The 23941-nt window shown below is 41.1% G+C and overlaps 2 protein-coding genes across 7 annotated transcripts in view; both read right to left on the bottom strand.

Moving 5' to 3' along the window:
- Erich1 (glutamate-rich 1) overlaps positions 1–23941 on the bottom strand; it is a gene marked incomplete at its 5' end in the record, with an annotated part of 52793804 nt that overhangs the window by 12200391 nt on the left and 40569472 nt on the right.
- Positions 1–23941, bottom strand: part of Unc5d (unc-5 netrin receptor D) — a 546654-nt gene that overhangs the window by 35231 nt on the left and 487482 nt on the right. For all 7 annotated transcript variants that reach the window (XM_087588379.1, XM_087588380.1, XM_087588381.1 and 4 more), the window contains 3 exons: positions 14020–14188; positions 12250–12477; positions 850–999 (listed from right to left, as the gene is read on the bottom strand). In XM_087588379.1, coding sequence (XP_087444505.1) covers positions 850–999; positions 12250–12477; positions 14020–14188 — 547 coding nt within the window. The remainder of the gene's footprint in view (positions 1–849; positions 1000–12249; positions 12478–14019; positions 14189–23941) is intronic.

Genomic DNA, 23941 nt, shown 5'->3' with positions numbered 1-23941 from the left:
GTGCTTGCACGGGTGTATTATAAGTCCCGTATGAATGGAAAGGATAAAAAGCCTCACACAACTCTACTGCTCATACTGCCTTGCATGAAAAGCCTGTGCAATTGCAGATTGATGAGTCCTCCCAGAAACTACTCCAGGGTTAAAAAAAACATGTCCTGTGCCTTGAAGTAGAGGTAACCTGCTTATAACAATGAAGGGAATTCTCAGACTTCGATGTCAGGATCACAAACTTCACAGATATCTCTTTTATGGTAAACATAATTAAATAACCTGAGATGCTTAAGAAAAACTTGATTCAGAGATACACGGACACAAGTACACAAATATCTTTATGTATTTGTGCAAAGCCTCCCAGGAGGCTTCCTCTTGCCTTTGCTTCCTGACTAGGGGTATCCTCTCTCCTTTTGCTCATTGCATTTGGCAGTAAGCCCTCCACATATGAAGGGTAACAGCTCTGTTCTCAGCCACAACTATCACTCAAACTCATCACCCTGAGACGTTCTGCTTCTTCTCCGCTGACTGTGATTAAAACAGTGCCTCAAAATGATTGATTTTAATAAAAACAACACAAAAATCTTTACTCTTAAGTGGTTGGATTTCCGTCTTGAACCTACACCAAGCAATTCATACAGAAGACTGAAGTGTCGTATAACCTGAGATGTGGGAACTCCCCCCACCCCCACCGCACTTGCTAGACATCTGTGAATTTATGATAATATGTTCCACTCCCTGTGTGTGCCCAAACCGTTATATTACTGACAGCTTGGAGGTGCAACACATAGAGGAAGGCCCCTCCCCGGTCTGCTGGTTACAGCAAAGCTGTTCCTGTGAGAAGTCGCTGGTTGTTACCTGGCATGCAGTGAATGGTTTGATCCTCCAGAGGAATGGAGGGATGTCAAGGACAGAGATCTGAAGACTGAATGTATTCCCTTTGAAATGAAGCAGCTTTGGCTCCTCCAGGAGCTGGCCGCCTTGGTGCCGTTCATCAGAAACCACTTCCTGTAGGAGCAGGAAAGAAGAGGAAGAGGCATATTGAAGTCCGCAGTTCTTTGTACCCTCTCTTCTGTGGTCAGACACACTGCCATGTATACCTGTGACACAAACACACACTTCCACAGACAGACAGGGCTTCACACTTGGGGTCAAAAGCTGCTGAGAAATGGGGATTTGACCCTCAAGAGGCAACTGTTCTTTCTTGCTAACGTTATACAGACCTTTTAGATTTCATTTATTTTTGTATGGTGTGGATATGCATGTGTAGACGGGAGGAATCTCTATTCTTCCATGATGCGAGCTGACGAGTCTGAACTCAGCTCATTAGGCTGGGTGGTGTCTTTCCCTGCGGCCCTTCATAGAGACACTTTCATGACACAACATATATTACTTATACAAAGTGATCATCATCATGACATCTCATACGTGTATACCATGTACTTTAGTCATAACAACTCTATTACCTTTCTTTACCCTACTCTCTCACAGGTCCCCTCTTCCCACACAGGCCCTTTCTACCTTTGTGTCTTATCTTAAATCTAGAAACTGTAGGAGAACTCATGTTTATTCTGAGTCTACGTCATTCACAAGGATGATCATCTTCAGTTGCATTGATTTTCTCGGAAATGCCATTTTACTCGTTATCATGCCTACATAATATTCCTGTGAATATGTGAGTGATCTACATTTACCTTATCTCTTCAGCAGCTGATTAACCTCCAGGCTTATTCTCTAAGCTGCCATTGTGAAGAGTGTCACACTTTGTGGTACACTGGTTGAGATTTCCTCATGAGTGCTACTCCTGGATCAAACAGTCTACGTTTAAATTTTCTGAGAAACCGCTATACTGATTTCCATAATGGTTACACTAACTTATATTCCCTCCAACAATTTATGCCAGGGCTCCTTGTGCCTCTATTCATGTGATCCAGCATTTGTTATGTATTTTCTTGATAGTATTCCTTCTGGCTGCTTTTAAACTAACTGAGACTTTCCTTAAACTAAAACTCCTCCTTACCCCAAGCTGATGCTAATGCTGTTGAGTTTCTAGGGGTATATGGGTTTCGTTTGGATTTGACACTACCCAGGGATTGGCTGCACACAGTGCTACACAGCCCTTCACAATACAGGCAGACCAGGTATTGTCTACTTTGCTGCAATTCTTCACTGAGACAGGCCTTATCTAACATTCCGTTTGGGCTCAAGATAAATGTTCTAGAGTGCGTGTTTATTTATGTTAGCATTCATAAAAGTTTTTTTTAAGCCAAAAGGCCAAGAAAGACAAGTTCTTTATCAAGTTAGCTTGACTTCAGAAACAAGAAATCGAATTCCCAAGGTAAACACTCCTGCATGTTTCACTGAGAAATCATTATAATTACACTCATGACAAACAAAGCCCACACAGGTTCTACTGAACAAACACTTAATTGCTTCTGAACTTGTTGTGACCAGAATTACATTGATAGGGCAAGTGGAACAGTTAGATAAATATGTATTCTGCAGAATAGTAAATTACTACCGAGGTAAGGCTTTCGGTGGCTGGAGATGAGAGCCTGCCCCAAGCCCATTTGTAGAACCACCTGTGACTTGCAGTTTCTTGCCAAGCTGGGAAAAATGTCAGGCTAAAGGCCTTCCTGCATTATAGGCTGCAAGATGCTACAACCAGTCAGAAAAAAGGAGAGCAAGTGGACCAGTAAGCACATGTTATTAGAGGCTAAAAGCAGCCCCATGCTGTGTCTACTTCCTGCCTGAGCTATATGGACACGTCTTTTTAAGGTTCTGGGAATTTGAGGTACCAGGACTTCACATGCTTGGCAAACGTTCTTATAAACACTTACAGCCCTTGTCTTTAAAAGTGTTTCGCTTTGAGACAGGGTATCACCAAGTTGTGCAGGTTGGTCTGAACTCGTGATTCTCACGTGTGAGCTGCCCATGCAATCGTTCCTGAGAGTTGTATACCAGGCTATAGAATGACTGACAATTTTAAAGTGTTTCTAGTTTTTATTCTTGAGTAGTTTGCTGGATAGATTTTTTTTTTCTTTTCTTTTTTTGGAGCTGGGGACCGAACCCAGGGCCTTGCGCTTGCTAGGCAAGTGCTCTACCGCTGAGCTAAATCCCCAACCCCTAGATTTTTTTTTTTTAACACAACAAAACTTAGGTCACTAGGGAAGGGGAATCCTCAACTGAGAAGATGACTCCCTCCCATTGACTTGTAGGGAAAATCGCAGGGCATCTTAATAACTGATGGATGGGGAGTGTCTAGTACACTGTGGATTGTGCTGTGCCTGGGAATGTGGGCCTGGGGATATAAAAAAGAAAACAGAGTGATCCATGGAGAACAAGTCAGTAAGCAGTGCTCCTCTAGGTTCTCAGCTTCAGTTTCTGACTCCGTGCTCCTGCTTGAGATTGATAACCTTCCTTCTTGATGGACTGTGACCAAGACAGGAAAACCAAATAACCCCTTTCGTCTCTGAATACCTTCTGGTTAGGGTGTAGTCATCGTAGCAATAGAGAGAAATCTGATCCAAGTAGGGATGGCTGCTCTTCTAGTACGTCTGGGTGAAATGACTGCGATCCACACCACGTCCTGCAGCTCTGTCTTCTTGCTTGTGGGAAGAACCTTTCTTGTGGTTTCTGTGCCAGCAATAAGCACGGTGACCACAGACCATGAAGGCAACAAGAGCTTTGGGGATGTGGCCGTGATGACTGCAGTATGTGTTTTTAGTTAACTTACATGCATACATGTGACCAACGATGACCGCACCAGGCAGATACTTCATGTCATTACGTACTGCAACCCTGGTTACAACATGTGGCCCACGTTTCTCATGCACAGTGGTAGGAAATGATCGGGGTAGGGGTGAGAATCAATCCTTAATCAATTCTAAAGGCTGACTGGGGTAGGACATGGCATTTTTATAGACTGAGTCAGTAGTTCCTCCATGTGAGATTTAATGAGTGTCCACTGGAGCTACGCTCAGGCTGGTACCGATTGTTTAGCGGTGCAACCACTCGCCACCAAGCAGCTGATATAGGGTTACTGTGCTGTATTCATGTATGAGGATATATGTATGCATAAATGATGATCCACCTGAATATACACTAACTTCTATATTTACAAGGGATCTAAGGTCCCCAGGGTTCTCCCAAGAAAGTGATTTGCCTAAAGGTGTATGACCAGGGACAGGGAAAGGCTAGAGTTGTATATCTTCATGACAGTCCAGTATTTCCTTCCATAGACATTCTTGCCTTTTGTTATACTGGGCTTACTGGGTTTTTTGTTTGTTTGTTTTTGTTTTTGTTTTTGTTTTTAATTCACGAGAAACTCAGACTACTATAAACTTCTCTATGATGAATAATTTTTCACTGGTGCAAGATAGATGATATTAGTGTATATTTACCATATATACTTTAATATATTTTGTTTATTTCACATATAATTTAAGCATATAATTTAAGCACATATAATTTAAAATGTAGAAAGTGGGGTAGGAATGATGGGGTACAGGCTCAGTGGGTAAAAGCACTTGCTTTGGAAGCACAAGGAACTGAGTTTGAATTCTAGCACCACCCACATAGAAAGCCATGCATGGCCATACACTCTGTGTCTCAGCCTTGAGGCCTAAGAAGAGGCCAAGAGTTCCATGTCTAGAAAGGGTAGCCAAAGGCTCCTGGTTTGGTGAGAGATCCTAACTCAGGGCAGTAAGGGAAAGGCACAGAGGAAGACATCTTACATTCTGTCCTGATGTTCACATGTATGTGGACAAGTGCATGCTTTTCCATATTCATGTACACCACACAGACACACACAAACACACAACATAAAAAATCACACATATATAACATATACACCACATAACACACACACTGTACCACACACACACACACACACACACACACACAACACATATACACACATACACAAACACCTCATAAATAACAAATACAACATCCACATCCACAGGATACAGAAATAGACAATGGACACCACACACATTTAACAGACATGCAAACAATGCAGAGAAGAGAATTTGTAAAATTATTGTGTAGTTAAAATTACCATGTAGTAAGAGGTACCCTCTCAAATGTCTTGCTTTAGGCTCCTTAATTTAAATATAAGTGCAATTATGCTTTGTCTTTTAGCACGCTGCTTTGCAGAAACCAGCTATGTGCAATTAACATTATTGCCTAGTCTTCAGCAAAATATTAAGCAATTAGATCAATTCTGAAGCAAAGTAATTATTAAATGAAAAGGCCTAATCATGGACTAATCACTATATTTACATATTCATAAATTTATAGCTGACTTTAGAATCAAAAACAACAGAAGAAAAGGAACTTTATCCCATGTACAAAGAACTTTAAGAGTGGATATTTTGACCTTGCCACAGAAGTTTAGTTCTACGTGCAGTACACTGCACTTTTTCTCAAGAGCTAGATAGTGCTGGGGGACTTTTGTCGTGCTATTGTTACTGCTGTTATTGTTGTTGATGTTGTTAGGTTTTAGATGTAGTTTTGATATTTTGCCCACCTGGTTTTGAACTAAGGATTCTCCTGCCTCAGCCTGTAGAGTTATTACAAGCGTATACCACTGCAACCGAGACCACGTGGATCTGTGAATCGGCGATGCCCCAGCTTTACTGAACTCATTTCGAATCATCTGCAGGGACAACATGGCCTGACAGTCACTGGATTTTGGCCTCCTGTTCAATTTCCCCTACTGTTTAACTGGTTCCCTTAACGAAACAAGGAGTCCTGCTTCTGTCTGTATAAAAAATGTGCCTGGAACGCTCTGGACGATGGTTTTACTGGGCCCTCGACTTCTTCATTTCGCACTTGAGCCTGCGAGCCATCTAGCTCTTGAAGCAGCAGCCAGGAGAAGCCTGCACACTGTGCCTCACTGAGCTCTTTATGTTGATTTAATGAGACAGCCGGCAATATTCAGGTATGCTTCAGGGATACTAACAGAGGCAGGCTGAATTTACATATTTATGAGACAAAACTGTTTGAACTCGCACACACATACGCACATAGACACATTGTGTTGCTGTGCTGTTTTCCTTTAAATGCTTTACATGAACACTCTTTCCCAGGGTTGCATTATTGATAAACATAAGAACTACATCTGGAGGAAATCCTTGGAAATTAGGTTCTAAATCCACATTAATGCCAAGTAAGTAATGAGTACCGAGAGGTAGTGAATAGAGGTGCTGAGCTCCATGAAGAAGAAAAATGAGTTGTTTTTTCTTTACATTCTGAGATGAAGATGTGAAGATACAGGGAGATCTTAACTCCTGGTTTTCCTCATTTCAAAGTTTATGCATGCACGTGTGTGTGAGTGTGGTGTGTGTGTGAGTGTGGTGTGTGTGTGTGTGTGGTGTGTGTGTGTGGTGTGTGTGTGTGTGTGGTATGTGTGTGGTGTGTGTGGTGTGTGTGTGGTGTGTGTGGTGTGGGCATGTGCATGAGTGTGCACACTCAGGCATGCATGTATGTGCATGCCACTGTGTCATAAAATATATAACAAAACCAGGTCTTAAACAGAACTCCACTGAAAGTATATCTTGAACCCTCAGCCTCTGATGCATCTGAGAAGGCACAAAATGGCTGTTCCTGCCTGCCATCGCAGAGGATGCACAGAGAGGACAGACCTCCTCTGGCCTTCCTCGGCTCACTCTTTTCTCACCCTTAGGCAGCTGACACTTATTTGCTAGCAGCACACTTGAGTTGATGTAATCTGCAGTCAGCTTTAGATATCTTTCTTAGGAAATAAATAAAATACCTGAGCTTCCATCAAATGCATCTGAGGGAGGGGGGCGGCTCCTTTGCTTTTGTCCTTTGAAGACATTTTGCTATCACCCAGTGTGGTGCAGACAGATTAGAATTAAGCAGGGTATCCCTACAGGCAGGGTGAAGGGAGGGAGGAAGAGGAGAAGGAGGGAGGGAGGGAGGAGGGAGGCAGGGTGGAGGGAGAAAGGAGGGAGGGAGGGAGGGAGGCAGGGTGGAGGGAGGCAGGAGGGAGGGAAAAAGGAGGGAGGGAGGAGGGAGGCAGGGTGGAGGGAGGCAGGAGGGAGGGAGGGAGGGAGGCAGGAGGGAGGGAGGAAGGAGGGAGGGAGGAAGGCTGGGTAGAAAGGTGAGGCTGCGTCTGTTGATTCAACTTTGTTAAATGGAATTTTCTTTTGATGGAAGCTCTGTACTGCTGGGTTATAATCAGGAGTCAGCAGACGCATAGATTTGGTCTGGAAGCTCATCTTCTTGCCAAGCCGTTTAGAATTTAAGTGTTCTATGGGAAAGAACTTCCCAGAGAGATATGAGAGAGACATAACCAGACCCTCACAGCAGCCTCCCTTCTTGATGAAGAGCCGAGCTTTAGCTGGGCGCGTATTTGTCATTTGAGATGAAATAAATACAACAGTTGTCATAAGTGTGTCCTAACTACAAAATATAATGAACATAAACATTTCATTACAGTGATAGCTGAAACAACTTGTAAGATGGGCAATATCTGCCTGAATGCTCTGTGAAAAATTCTATACTAATTTTGATAAACATAAGCTCTATTAAAAAGTGCCAAAAACATATATTACAGGAGAGACTTTCACCTGCTATTGCTGAGAAACTCAGATATTCACATGACGAACAGTGAAACTGTCCCCGTTCCTCCTTACCCTATACAAAATCAACCCTAGGACAGGCAAGTTAGCTTAGTGGGTAAAGCTGTTTGCCATCAAGCCTGATGACTTGAATTTGGCCTCCAGGCCACACATGGTAAAAGAAGAGAATCAACTCTGGTAAAAAGTCCTCTGATGTCCACCCATGCCAGCTATATACTGGATAGAAGATGGAATATTCTAGAATATTCAAAAAATCAGAAAAACCTAAGCAGGGGGGAAAAAATCAAACAATCCAATCAATAAACTGGCTTAATAACTGGACTAATAAATCTTAAGAGATGAAATACAGAGAGCCAGTAAACATATAAAATCATGTTCAACCTCTCTAGCCATCTACAAATGAAAAATTAAAAACATGTTGCAATCCCATCTCGCCCAAGTCAGAATGACAGTCATTAAGAAAATAACAAGGAATTCTGCGAGCGTGCGAACAAAGAGAATTCTTGCATTCTGTTGGTAGGGATGGAATCCAGACCAGCCACTATCAGAATCGGTATTAAAGCAGTATTTCCCAAAACAAACAAATACAAAAACCTAACGGTGGATCTACCCTATGTCCCAGCTATACTACTTTTGGGTATTTACCCAAAGGGTTCTGAGTCAATTTTTCCCAGCGACACTTGAACATCAATATGTCTTACAGCACTATTCACTAAAGCTGAATTTTAGGATCAACCTAGGTATCCAATAAAGGATCTAAGATAAAAAAAAATGTGATATATGTACACAATGGGCATTTTTTTTCCTTTTAGCTGTAAAAAAACAAAGTGATGATTGCCAAAAAAAAAAAAAAATAGATCCAATGGTGTTTATTTTAAGTGAATTAAGTCAGACTCAGGCCAATGCTGTGTTCTTTCTCGTTTATGGATGGATTCTATACAGATACATAATATCATGTGTGCGCACATGGCATGAAAATGCATGGTAAAATGTTGAGAGGAACAAAAGGCCTGTGGTGGCTGCTGTTAGCCATCAAGTTGACTGAACCTAGAATCCCTTGGAAGGGAATTTCAATGAGAGTCTGTTCAGATCAGCTCACTCTTGGCCTTCTCAATAGGGAAGGATTGATTTGGGCCAACTCACCTACTGTGATAGTTACTACTCAGAGGATGCTGGACTGTGTAACAGCACAGAACATGAGCCCAACACTAGTATCCAGGTACAAGTTAACTTTTCTCTTCTGCTGAATTGGATGGAATGTCTGCCTCAAGGTCCAGATACCTTGATTTCTCTACCATGACATATTCTAAATCCCGCATTTTCTCACACATTGCTTTCGTTGGGATATTTTTGTCACAGCAATGGAAAGTAAACTGAGAGGTTCTAAAGGAAGTAGGTGGAGGAATGAGATGGGAAAGATTAGGGACTCTGGGGCTCATGACATGTTCACCATATACTATAGGGTTGTTTTTTTTTTTATGAAAATGCCCTTGCAACTAACAGTTCTATATACATTAATACACAGAACAAAAATTGTACAAGTGTTAATAATTGCTAATGTCTATTATCATGAATTTTTGAATATTTCCCAGCACTGTATATATTTAGTTAACAGCTTTTACTACATACTTAAAATTAGAAACTAAACTGCTAATTAGCAAGAAACCAGTATGTCATTGTTTAATTTTTAGTTTCATGGTGTATTAATAATCTTGGACATGCTACAAATCTAATATTTTTCTGTAGATGTGGGAGGATACTATGTGGGTTATAGAAAATAAGCAAACAGTGTGGACAGTTTGTGTGGCTCATGCCACGTTAGGTGGTATTAGCCATGAAGTGTTTTAGAGGCTCAAACAGTGAATTCTTGAAGCTTTCTTAAAATGGTATGGTTTAAACTGGTTAGTAACTACTAATGAATATCTTGAACAAAGCCATATATTTTATAATCTAGATGGTTTAAGATATTAAAGTGATACCAGTGATTCTATGTGGAAAGTTCTGAATGCATTACTTAGCAAGATGAAAATACAGAACATGATTACCTAACAAGAAAAGAGGCAGACAGACAGACAGAATAATGGATGGACAAACCATAAAAAAGGAAAATACACAAAACTAGATAATTATATTCTGAATGAAGTCCCCTTCCCAAAAAAACTTAGTTATGCTTTATTCTATGTTCAATTTGAAAAGTTATACGTTCTATGTGGTAGATGTCTCAGAAACCCAGAAAAGAGGTCTTTTCTCTGCTACACATGACAGTTCCCATATACGTCTTCCAATAACATGTGATACCAAGTACCACTTGAAAACTTTCTTTATCTTCGGTAATTGGAGAAATAAAAGGTCACAAGTGTAAAAAGATTTAATGAGGGAGGTTCAGAGGTATATCTACTGGGAAACATTTCCCTCAAGCAAAGTTAACTTTTTACCCACTTAGGCATACTTGTGAATAATGCAGTAATCATACCTGGACTCCACAGGGAGAGACCAGCATTTTCCCTAGGCCTAGGAAGGGCAGATGGCCAGTAGGAATAGTGAATTAGAAGCTGGGATTAAAGTGTTCGTAGGACTTCCCTTGCAATGCATATCTGTCCAAACATTTGAGTTGCTGTAAAATCTGGTTGCATCAATGGAAATGAAAATAGATTGTTTAAAAGTACTGGGAATAAATTCTTAGAAAAATGTCTGTCTTGCCAGTGCATGTGGAAGTGAATCCATTGTTCTGAAGAAACTCCAAGCTGGCTAAGGGCTGACTCTGATGGCAATGAGTGAGTATAATCAACAGTAGATTATCTGCAGGAGTCAGGAGACTGGACATCCTCTACAGACTCCTAAAGTCCTCTAAAGACTAGTTTGCTCTGTCTTTCATCCCTCACTGAGTTACTAAGCTGCACCTCATATATGAATGTATATGTGTATATATATATATGGAATCATTGGCACATTTTAGACCACTGTTTAGTGTATGTAGTAATCCCAATGCCTTTCCAGTTATTTATTCATTCTTTGGTTTTTGAATCCCAGATGATGCCTGTGTATTTTCTCTAATAAAGGAGTCGGCTTTGTCGGGTGGGAGGGAGGGCAAATGGGAGCACAAAATAACAATTGTAGGATGAGGATTAATGCTCCATTGGAACGCTTCACAACATTCCACAAATGTATGTATGTATGTATGCATGCATGCATGTTTATATGTATGCATGTTTATATGCATGTATATATGCTTATTTATATGTGTGTTTACATGTATGTATATGTATGCATATGTTTATATGTATGTATGTTTATATGTATGTATATATGTATGTGTGTTTGTATGTATATATGCATGCATGCATGCATGCATGTGCCTCTTTGTGGAGCTAAGGTTAAGGATGCCTCTCACAATGAATTATCTTTCTTACAATATAGGAAGGGAAGAAGGTTTGGGAATGTGTATTGTCATGAGTCACTTCCTGGCTTGTGTTTAACTTTCGGGTCCTTTAATCTCTTCTTTTGGTAAACATGAATTTTCTAGCTCAGTGTCTTAAAACCTAGTTACAGAGAAAATGCTCTGCATAATGGACTTAATGACCCAGGACGGGAATAGCACAGCTCTGGAAGGAGGTATGTCGGAGAGCCATGCTATTTATATATGAGCAAAGCCTCCACAGTCTGTCCTGCATTACCCTTGCTTCTATTAATAAACCATGCTCCTCAGGAGTACCTAGTTCAAGATGTATCATACATGATTAAAAGCACTGAAAATAGAAAAGATGTTAAACTACCTCTGCCCTAATAGACCACTATTAGACTTGGTGTCCTGATATGATATGACTGCCGAGTGTTGGATGATTTATCATCATTGTTTCCTAACTCCTAACTCCCATAGATGTTGGCAACTTTCACACTGCTCTTTCCACACCAAATAACTCTCTGTTCTGTGCTTTGTGCCTTTAACTTTCTTGATCTGGCATCTGTCTTTTTCTCTCCAATGTCATCCATTCATGAAGGTTTGAAAAATGTTCTAAAAAGTCTTCTCTAACACTTCTATCACATTTACACTCATTTAATAAATTGTGACCATACTTTTCGATGGTTTCATAATTAGTAAATGGCATTTTTGTTGTGTATGAATTTAATCTCTGCCCCTTCTTGAGGGTCAATTGCCTCGTCGCTTCTGCTTAGGACACACCGTAACACAGTTCTTGTTCAAAGTGGCTGTAGGTACTCTTCCAAGTTGCTACCAGAGAACCGTCTACTGATGCTGGTGTTTAGGAAGCTGCTCTGATTTAGGTGAGAAATATCGCCCCCAAGAGACATGTATTTGAACATGTGTTCCCCAGTGGGGGGCACTGTTTGGAGAGGTTATGGAGTTTGCCAAAACAGATATATCACCAAGGGCAGGCTTTGAGAGTGTATAGCCTTGCCCACTTCTCATTTCCTCTTTCTGCTTCCTGGAAATATAATCAGCCAGCTTCCTGCTTCTGCTGCCATAGACTATGGCTCCTGCCATGGTAGACCCTATCCCTTCAGAAGCATAAACCAAAATAAACTCTTTTTCCTTGAGGTCATGGGAATTTAGCACAGCGGCAGAAAAGTAATAATACAGATAATCATAATTTTCACAGAAAGAACAACTGTAATGCAAAAGACTGACCTGAAATGCACAAGGAGTGTTGTCCACACAATAAACTCTCAGGTTGTAATCCAAGGAGTTACAGGACATGCAGCCAAACACAGCCACCTTGAGCTGCTTTACCGCACAGTCTGTGATGGGCTCTCCCGTGAGGGCATACGTTCCAAAGCTATCAAGCAGCACATGACAGGCGAAGGGATCCAAGAGGCAGTAACAGGATGTGGACTCATCCTCCACTGACATTACTTCCTATTAGAGAAAGACGTGTTGAATTCTCTCAGTTTGCAAATGCCATCGGGCCCAACAGTTTACATGGATATAAATAAATAAACTCTCCCGGGATATTTTATTGTCTTAAATATCAATGTTAGATGGCTGTTTTCTATTAAGATAACAGCTGGAGGCAAGAATGCATGAAATGGGTCATGTACAGTATGGTGTCCATTTTAATAGGAATGATAACAAACATTGCTTTGAAATTTCCACTTCTAGTTAATTGCTCAGTACCAGTTTTTAAGAAGTTGAACGTTAACCTCAATAAGCCAACTTACATTATTATTACTTCTCCCCCCAAGATCTATTTTGGAAAACCTTCTAAAACACCCTTAAGTTGATGTTTATTTTTCACTCCACCACTTTATCCCCTTTCATTTTCAATCATTCACAAGGGACCATTAAGTAAATGATTTGGATAAGATGCACTAGAATATTTCACCCTCTCTGATAAGAACTTAGGCATGTGTGACTGGTTTGGTGGAGCATAAATCGAACACCATCTGGATGGAGAAGATTGTGAGGAGAAGCCGAGAAATGAAGTGGTAGGAAAAAAAATCAAGGCAAAACAAAACACGAGGGGAGAGAAGACTACAACACGACCTCTCGATGAACTTTATAGCCCAAAACATTCTCCTGTCACAGTGCCAGGACCCAACATATAGCAGAATACGTTCTACAACAAAGAAAATGGACTGGTCTCAAGATACAGCTGTGCTCGGCAAACATAATACATGGCAGCGACTGTATATTTTCTCCTAGAAAACATGATTTTCTTTGACTTCTTTTGCCTGATGTCCCTAAGAGGCAAGATTCCAGGACTGGCACATGTAGGTTACTGTGTTTCATGCAAACTGGCTTCAGTTGGACATGAAGAATTCCCCATTAGACAGGCAAATCATCGCTTTCACTTAAAATAGTAATTCCACTGAAGTCTTTCTTGGCTTTCACTGTCTCTTTGGTTGTTAGCTTGCCTCTCTCATATTGATATATATCTCCTTACATGTACTTATTTACATGGTGGTGATAATCTTCCATGTATTTGCTAATGCTCTAAACATATATTAGGCTCAGTCCGTGTTCTTGGATACTTAGAAGTGCAGCCTCTCTTCCTTAAGCTAAATCCTCATTGACACAGAGTAATGCCAGTTCAGAAAAGGACATGGCCTAGGAGCAAGTCCGGAAACTCATCAAGCAAGAGCATAGTGTATGTGTCTCAGTGGGTAATTACTACTGGCTTCTCAGACCATACAACTCAGGATTATATTTCGCCTGTGTTTTCCATTATTACTTGTAAAGGCTAGCAAATACCTAGAGGATTGTGTAAAATGAATTCCATAACTGCTTGGCAACTAGCAAATGTTCAACAGCTTTGCCGCTGATCTGCTGTAATAAGAACGGCTAAGGTTAAATTTAAACCTTCCACAGAACCCAAATCCCATTTAAAAAATAACACACACACACACACACACACACACACACACACACACACACACACACACACACAGAGCATCTCACCTCCCACTTTCCCTGCTGCGTTCTCTTCTTCAAGTGGATGTTCCAATGCTCTGAACTGACGTCTGCACAGTGAGGGATGGTCAGTGCAAAGGGAGTTGTGACAAGCATATCTGGAGGCCCACAGGTGACTTCAGGACTCAGGAGGACCTCAGATCCATCTGACTGCAGACTTCACAGATGAGAAAAAGATATGACAGAGATGCACGTAAAACATGAGGGACTTCAAATGAGAACTTAAAGATTGGGATAGTTTACAAGCACGGTGACATCCCTTTGTGGAATGACTCGGAGAACAGGTAGTAACCTTAAACTGCCCAGGTACCAAAGGTTGACTTATGGTTAGATTTTAACGGGTTTCACCAGCAAAAATTGTCAACCAGTCATTTGGAAATAAGGAGAGAATGAGAGAACCCTAAAATGCATCTGCAGAGCCAACCCCAGCTATCAAATGATAATTCTTGTTAACATAGCTGTACCAATGAAAAATCCCAAGAATTTAATAGAACTGACTTAATTGGTTGCCTCATCACCAGATCCATTTCCCCAAACAATATATTCAGTAATAATTAGTGCTAGTAACAAGTTACTATGCAACAAAACACTACCTTGTGTATATATAAATTAGATATGATTATTCTGGTTAAAAACCTACTTATTTCTGCAATGTACAAACATACTGGGTCCATAATATTTCACACTGATTGATCAGTGGAAAGCTATAAATGCACATAACCATGTACCTGATATCTAATTTTCAAATCTGAATTTAAAGCCACTTTGCCCAACTCTGGAGTTCAGGTTTTCCTATGCTGTAATTATTTACAACAAAATTACCACTGTAAAACCTGCAAACCCAGGTGAAATTTCAGTCAAGGAGTCATACCTGATTGACTCCCTCTGTTCACTCTATAGCTCCCTTCCCCCGACCCATCTTGGGAAAGGGAACACAGGGCCACTGGGCCACATTCCAGCCCTCAGCTTTATTCAGCTCTAGTGGGGAGAAGCAACATGGGAATGAAGTTTATATAACAGCAAAGAGTGAAAGTAACATAACATGAAACCCACTTAATTTCTCCCAACTGCCTAGGTGTTAAGGGACAAGAAATTGATCTCTTGCTTGCTTTGTGTGTTTTCACTTGTAAGAAATATAATGATATGATCAGTGAGGTATTTGCAGACTCACAGATGAACAGTGCGTGTTGAGATCTAGCTCAGTTAGATATTCCCAAAACTTATACTCTCTCCACTCAGGAAGACATTTAAATGTGTCATCCTGGATCCTGAGAGTAAGCCCTGAGCAGCATAAAGTTGTAATTCAGTTCTCAAAGGCAAAACTCATTTTATGGTCTTATGTAGGAGAAACCTCTTTCAGGAGTTTACCTACATGCTACTATATCTGAGTCACATGTTTTGACATTCGCTGGCCTAACCTCAAGTTCTTCAGGGCCACGCGTGAGCTCACTGTCTATCGTTTGCTACTGGACTAAACCCAGGTGATCTAACAGAGCAGGATTACCCCACATCTAGTGCATCCAATACCGAGCTGAACATCATTGCATTGTCACCTTGCCTCCTTGTGAAGCACTAGCTATGCCTTCAGAAGATTATTTTCTTAAAATGCCTGGATTTTACAGTTCTTCTTCTGTAAAAGCAAAGCGTATGTTAAGCTGAGAGGCCCTATGTCTTTACATTTGAGCAGCAAGGGAGATTGCGAAACTGTGTTCGCAGTAGCAAATCCTCTTGGGGAAGTCTAGAGTGATAGACTCAAGGTTGGAGTAAGAGGTGAATGTCAAGAGCATATTCTCAGGACATAGTTGTGGCTTGTGTATGGAGGACTGCCAGTGACTTATAGAGAGGGTCAAGAGCTTTTCTTCTAATTGTCACCTTCATTCATCATGGATGAGAGAAGCAGCGATACCTATGAGTGACCAATGAGAAGCTCTTCTAAAAGACCTATGTAATTGCTTTCAGAGAATCATCCCCCCTTGTTGAAGGAATTGTTAAAACATATGTGGATTTGGAGAATTATTTAATGCCAAATGAACTGAGATCAGCTAATTAGAGGAGCCAGCACATACATTGTGCTTAGCAAGACTCCTCTCGGTCATAAATGGAAGTCCGATCAGCACTCACAGCCATAGTATGCTGGATATTAGAGTGCCAGGGCTTTGTGATAAGTGGGCATTGGGTCCTACCATAAGAGCCAAGCCAGAAACCCAAAGTTAATAGTAATCCCCCTTCTTTGAAAAGCACATCCATGGTCATTAATATCTCTATGGTGATGGAACGAAACTTAATATCTTAATTTTTATTTTCATCAGTAACAATAATTTGCCCTTTTCTGTCACTTTCTATCCTTGACCATCAGAGATTTACAAATATTACCTAAAAGCCTTTATTCTGGGAAGATATGAAATTACTATATACAATCACAGAGATGTCAATGAGAAAGTGGTCAGATAAGCCACCTTAACACTTTGACTCACAGCTCCTGTGTTCTATGACTAGACTATCTTTCTTCTCTGTTACCATCAAGAGATCGTTGGCTCTTATGACGTCACAAAGAAAGACGAGATGGAGAATATGATCGAGCTTGAGTCATGGATAACTATTCAGGACATTTAAGGACAGGACTTGGGAGAGAAACCTTTAATTGAGTGTGGACAAAGATGAAGCTTTATAAGAAAAGCTTGGATGGCATTTGTATTTTCTCACATTATACAATATATAAGACAGGATCCATGTCCCTGCTAGAAGAAAAGCCAACACACTTTTTTTTCTAATTGCTGAAAGCTAATAATATCTGCTCCTATTAACAACAGTTACTTCAGAACCACAATATGAACTAGTTCACCTCATCACATAAGCTAGTATGCTTCCCAGATTGAAAAGTCTTGTTGCCTGGGGCCTTTGTTACCCAACTATTAAATTATCCGCCTAGAGATGCAAAAACATACATTTATAGGAACCTGCATATATGCCTATAATTTAGATCTTCTGTATGTTAAAGTAATTTGAGATCCAGGCCCTGTCTCTAGAAGAATTTCATTATCTGAGTTAGCATAGTTATTCGGTAATATGTCTATGTGTCAATCAATAGATCGTTCTTTAGTAAAAGTTTCACTGCCTTAGGAATACACACGAGTGGGATTTAGGGAGCTCTGGTCACAGGGCTGGTCCTCCTGCTCTGTTCTTGCCTTCCAGTCTGTTCTCAACTCAGCCACATGGCAGCTTGCTCTGGCCTCGAGGAATTGGGGCTATTTTTGCTGCTCTGCAGTGCTAGACATGTCCTCCAGACAGCCATTGGACTCCCTGTCCTGTTCAGGGCTCTGTGCAAATGACATCCGCTAATGAGGCACTCCTTGCCCATGCCCTGGTAATTGGAACATTCCCTACACCAAGAGCTGACCTTTGCTTTTCTTTTGCTCGGTGTGTCGAATGGACTATCCTATTTGCTCATTTGTTTTCATGTCACTTCTAAGCTAAGATGAACTCTACATGAGGCTAAAGATTTCAAAGTGTGGTTCATTATTGTATTCTTGGTGTCCAAACATACTCACTCAAAATGTTTGGTGGAAAGACTACAGAAGCCAGTTTGAAAGGGCTCCCACTCATCAAATCCACACTATTTCGAGACTCCAAATAAGTAAAAAGTACAAAGTGTAAGAACACAGGAAGGAATAGAAAGCATACAGGAGCTACTGGTATAAATTAATGAATAAGGAAAACTTAAAAAGAACCGAATGCCAAGGAATAAACAGAAAACCATCACTTAACAGCCACAGCAATTCTTGAGGTAACCTAGAATTGCAAATGATAAAGTCTAGTAGGGGAAGATATTCTTTTCTAAAGAACTACATAGTTTCAAAGTACCCACCACAAGGTACTTGCTAATTACAAAAGGCAACTATTGTTTCACATGGGTGATTCGCCATATACAACTTGACACAGTTGTCAACCTTACTATTGCCAGTAGTTGAAGGGATAGAAAAAGCATTCCTGGAGATGCCCTCAGAATGGTGAGAACGCAGCATCTCTGCTTGTGCATTACCAACGTACACCTCACAACTAATACCTCATCACCGGGAATCATGAGAGGAACTCAGCTTTCTGGAAAGTGGGCAACATGGTCCCTCTGCAGGTTTAATAGTCACTGCCATAAAATTCAAAGACAGAATGACTTTGGATTCAAATAGACTAAAGTACAACGAATTAGCTTGTGGTTTTCATTTGCCACAAAGAACTCTGTTCATTAGATAATAGTATTTTATCAATGCTAATGGTTCAACAGTGATACTTATAAACCTTTAGGTCACGTGCACACGTCTGCATTTTACTCGCATGTGTAAATATATGGGGGAGAGAATACAGTGAAGTAACGAACATCAGCCCTTAGAAACCTCATCTCAGGAGACAGAAATTCTGTTACCAGCCTCCAAGTTTTCATTGAGCTGAAAAATATATTCGATGAAAGAATGGATGGATGGATGGATGGACGGACGGACGGACGGATGGATGGATGAGTGAATGAATATAAATGGGCAACTTGGGAAAAATTTTTTTTTCAGAATTCTTGTTGCATGAACCATGAGTTGCAGGGAGACAGGGGCATTGCAGGTAGTGTTGTCTGCCCTGTGGAATAAGTAGCATTCTCTTCTTTCTGGGTTCCATTGCCAACACTGCTGACCCTGACATGGCGGGTGTAGCTGCTAAGACATTGTGCCTTCTAACTCGACGGCTGCTGATCTGATACTAAACTTGTAAAAGATCTTTTTCTTCAGGACCAAACTGCCAGTTTCAGGGTCTGGTCGTGGTTTTCATGACTGTTGTCTGCCCTGCTGAACTTGGTAATCACCGTCCCTGTCTTCTTCCTGATGACCTAGATCGTAGATTAAGGGATTTTCCCCCCCTCATCTCTATGCACAGTATCACTCCGGAATCCAGACAGGAGAGTAATAATAGTTTTACCATGTCAGAGTCTTGGTCAATACATAATTAAATCATATAGTAATGGAACTGACATAAAAGACAGATAACAACTATAGCACTAAAAGAAGACCCATAAAAGTCAAGGTACTTCTAACTTTCTAGAGTTTTTAACCTACTGTTCTCATTACTTTTACAATTTTTTTCCCTTTCCATTAAAATCCAGACTCTGACCTATGGTACTAAACATTTCAGGGATTTTGTTGTTATCTTTCCTTGACCACAAATTACAAAGCATTTCTCAGGAGAGTAACATCCTAGAATCTGCCAGTGAGCTAGGCTCTTCAAAGCTCTCATTTCTCACTAATTTCAAATTATGAACTCACTCATGCCCTGAAAACTTTTTCTCACAATTCCTATGCAGGTTGCAAAAAACCAAACATCTGGGAAGACATAGTAGGTGGCAAGGAACTGAAAAGAGAAGAGAGTTGGCCAATAGCCTATTTGTTACAGCAGATTCTGCACTTTTTTTTATCTTCAAAAAGTTCTAAAGCAGGAACATGGCTCAGAATTTCTTTTTTTCTTTTTTCTTTTTTTTTTATTAACGTGAGTATTTCTTATTTACATTTCGAGTGTTATTCCCTTTCCCACTTTCCGGGGCAAACATCCCCCTAATCCCTCCCCCTCCCCTTCTTTATGGGTGTTCCCCTCCCCATCCTCCCCCCATTGCCGCCCTCCCCCCAACAATCTAGTTCACTGGGGGTTCAGTCTTAGCAGGACCCAGGGCTTCCCCTTCCACTGGTGCTCTTACTAGGATATTCATTGCTTCCTATGAGGTCAGAGTCCAGGGTCAGTCCATGTATAGTCTTTAGGTAGTGGCTTAGTCCCTGGAAGCTCTGGTTGCTTGGCATTGTTGTTCATAAGGGGTCTCGAGCCCCTTCAAGCTCTTCCAGTTCTTTCTCTGATTCCTTCAACGGGGGTCCTATTCTCAGTTCAGTGGTTTGCTGCTGGCATTTGCCTCTGTATTTACTGTATTCTGGCTGTGTCTCAGGAGAGATCTACATCCGGCTCAGAATTTCTTAGGTTGCACAGTTCATTCTATATTCCTGTATTCTTCCAATAAAGGTCTGTTCAGTGCTTATAGAATAGAGACAGGCTGTCCTACTTCTTTTACTCACAAAGTGTCCTTGACACTAACATTTGGAAATTGCGTTGTTCTTAAGAAAATATTCAAATAGCTGTGCATATAAGAGGGGCTTGGTCATTTCAGATTCTTCTAACGAGAATTTTGCTATTTAGGTCTGCACTCAATGGTTTGCTCTAGTTCCTTGAGCTCTTTATATATTTAACTTGGGTTTTTTGTTCCCCTCCTACCAATGGAAGAAGAGTGCCTCTGACCTTTTTGCCTACTAGTGGGAGCTTTTTCTTCCTATTGGGTTGCCTCATTATCCAGCTTTGATATGAGGATTTATGCCTAACCTTATTACATCTTGTCATGATAAGTGTGGTTCAAATCACTGGGAGGCCTGCTCTTTTCTGAAAGGTAATGGAGACAGAGGACTGGGGTGGGGAGAGAGAGGTGGTGCTGGGAATGGAGGGAGGAAAAGCTGTGGTTGGAATGTATTATATAAAAAAATATGATCAAGTATTTAAAAAAAATAAAAGAGAGATTTGGGCTTCTGATAAATACAGGGCAGCCTCCCAAAATGGAGTCCAGGTGCTGGTTGAGCTTAATGCTTAGTGTTAAGGCTTTTGATGCTGCTGCCATCACAGAACATTCAACATTTCTCTTTACATCTGCCGTCTGTGTGTAGCAGCATCTATTCCTTAGCAAGGAAGGCAGGTTGGAGGTTGATTAGCAATGATTGGGAAATAATGCCACAGCTCATCAAGCCATTGTATTCCATTAGTTGGGAAGCACAGATTGAGAACACCGCATTAAAGCAGCCCCCATGCGCAATTCACGAGGGACCAAAGTGCATCTCTACCATTCAAGGGTTTAAAGATTTGGGTCACCCACATAGTATTATCTAAAATAGCATCCCGGGAAGAAGGCAGCGCTGAGGGGCATGTGGTGGGAGGAGAGTAAGGAGTATCTGGGCTTGTTGAAATGGAGCAACACCACACTGAGAGAGATTAAACTGTTTGCATATGTTAAACGGCTTTCGTTTACACACACATTCGTGGGGGTGTTTACCAATTAATATACTAAAGGAAGCACAAATCATGTGCAAATCACCAGCTCCTAGACACAATTTAAGGCTCATCTTTCATGCAGTGTTGGGCTTTTTAGAAGTGAAATGATGCCTTGCTGTGAAAGAGTGAGGGGAGAGGGAGAGGAGGGGATCTATGCATCACGCTGCTGTGACAGTTTTTAATATCTAGTAAGTTGTTTATGCATTTACATTTGGAATGGGGAAACAGCTTTCTCTGGAGGAAACGCTAATCTTATTTCATTTTAGTCAGGGAAGACCTAGAGAGAAATCATGCCCAGTATCTTCGTTGCTTAGATGTACGGAAGCTACTGGGTAGAAGGATGAGACAAAGCCAATGGCACAGGTCAACTTTGAGGCAGAATTAAGATGGTAATCTAGTACCTTATTAGTGCCTATTTTGTGTGTGTGTGTGTGTGTGTATGTGTGTGAATGAGTGTGTGAGAATGTTCATGAATGTGTGTATGAGTGTATGTGTATATATGTATATATATGAGTGTATGTGTATGAATATATGAGTGTGTCTATCAATGTGTGTTTGTGTGTATGAGTGTGAATATGTGCATATGTGTATGGGTAAGTGTAGGGGTATGTGTAAGTATGAGGTGTATGTACATATGTTAGTGGTTTGGGCGTCTGATAGTGGTAGGAAGGAGCTGTTCTGCAGGCCATATTTGACAAGCCTGGAATATTATTATTTTAGGAAACACTAGTGATTAGCTGCCAGGGCCTCATGAATGCCAGTCAAAGGCCAAATGTTGAGCTAAGCACTGCATCCCCAAAGCTGGGCTCGTACGCAAATTCTGCCATGAGGGTTGGTACTCCAGAGGAAGTCTTGAGAAGATAGAATAGTAGAGTTTGTATAGTGATCACACAGAGGCCTGAGTTTCTGCCCTGTTATTTCACAAACAAATGGCTTAAAGCAAGCTTTCCTTCGAGGTCTGAATAGCAGAGATTCCACTAAGCTAAAAGTCTTTCTTGGCCTTTTCCAGCTTCAGCACGCTACTCAAGTCTTGAGGTAAGGTCCCTCCTTCCCTCTGCTAGCAGCATGAAGTTCTCAGATCTCTTGACTCTGTCTCTCCTGCCTTCTTAAGACCTTCCATTGTGCTCACCTAGATAGTTGGCAGAAGCTCTGCTTCTCAATGTCTTTAACATGACTCATACCTGGAGAATCCCTTAGCAAAAGGAAAGAACGTGCCCAGGACCTCAGAGCAGCATGGGGCATCTTTTAGGGAGCTATTATGTTATTGTTGAACCACTTTGTCTGTTGGAATCCTCTGTTCCTGCTCCTTGTACCAGGTATGGCTTAACTAATCAAGCCGTTGCTCCTTTCCAGGGTTTCAGCGCTGCAGCGGCTGGAGGCAATGTTCCAGTATGCAGAGAAGTACTCTGTGTCTGCATGTAACCTCACGGAGACCTGGAAGGGTCGGGTGGTTCAGCTTAAAGACTGCACCCAGGGAGCTAGGAGGTGAATGGTTCATGTCTTCCACGGGCTGTGTGTATTATCTTGGCAGCACGGGGATAGCCTTCCTGAGGGCTGGTGTCTTCTCCTGGCATTTTTATTAGACTATAACTATGTGAAGTGGAAAGGATGATATATATTAAATATCTTAATAGGACAGGTTATTTCTACTTCCAGCATGGGTAATAAAAGAGATGGCCATACAAATAAAAATAATTATGGGACGTGGTACCTGCTCACAATGTGCAATCAAACCCATGAACCAGTGACTTTCCCCTTATTGCATTAAGGTGTACTTTCTCCTGCGCTCTATTAACAGCATTCAAAACCATTGTTATCTTGTCAATGGCATCTTTAATTAAAGACTCCCCTGGACCACTCTAATCACTTCCCATTGTGAGCTCACTTGGGCTTCAAATGCACTTTGATTAAAATGATGGCAATTTGTATTGAGGTGCACTTGTAGGCTGAGGGGGTGTGAGGTAGAAAAGAAAGGAGGGCTTGGTTTGGGGTGGAAATCTTTTCTGGAAAAAGAAAAAGCAAATCTCAAATTGACAATCGATGTATGAATTTTTTTTCTTTCTTTTCTTCCTTTCTCTTTCTTTCTTTCTTTTTCTTTTTTTTTTTTTACGTTTTCTGTATTTCATTTTGGCATTATACTCCAACATAAATGACTTTGTGAAGAAATCGTCTTGATTTTTACTGGGGAAAGGAGTATAATCTTCCACTAAAGGTGCATTAACCCCTCTAGGCCATTAAGATACTATTTGATAAATTGCTCCTTTTATTACAGCGCATGGCAGGGTTGCCTGAAAGAATGAATGTAGCTCCCAAATGGTAGCAATTTTCTCCCCTGGCACTAGCTGAGTCCTGCTCTGTTGTGTTACTTAGGAATCACCTTTCCCCACCAGTTCCGTAGCCTCGTTGTGGAGTTAATTAATGGCAAATCTCTCAGAAGGGACAGGGATGTGCCATCGATTTGATGCATCCAGTAAAGTTTTTCTAAAGCTCATGTAAAGCAACACAGTGAACTCAAACCCTGAACTGAGCCCTGAGCAAAGAGGAAGGAGGACAGATACACAGTTCCATCCATCACAAGCAAGCGACGGAAGCCGGGGAGTGGATGGGGATTCAGTACCTTTCAAGGTGACCTGACGCTTGTCTGGTTAGGCTAGGCAGTCATCTTCAAACCCAAGTGCCAACCCACTAGGATTCCACTGCTTGAGGTCATACAGTGGGCTCTTAATGGATAATCAACAGACAGGAGAATGATTAGAAATGGCGGTCAACTCAAAAGCACTGGAGGAAGTTTGCTCAGTTT

Source organism: Rattus norvegicus, chromosome 16, assembly GCF_021556685.1.
Source record: "Rattus norvegicus strain SHRSP/BbbUtx chromosome 16, alternate assembly SHRSP_T2T, whole genome shotgun sequence".
NCBI lineage: Eukaryota > Metazoa > Chordata > Mammalia > Rodentia > Muridae > Rattus > Rattus norvegicus.
Note: the sequence above shows the minus strand (reverse complement) of the source record. Positions and strands in the feature narration are given on the sequence as shown.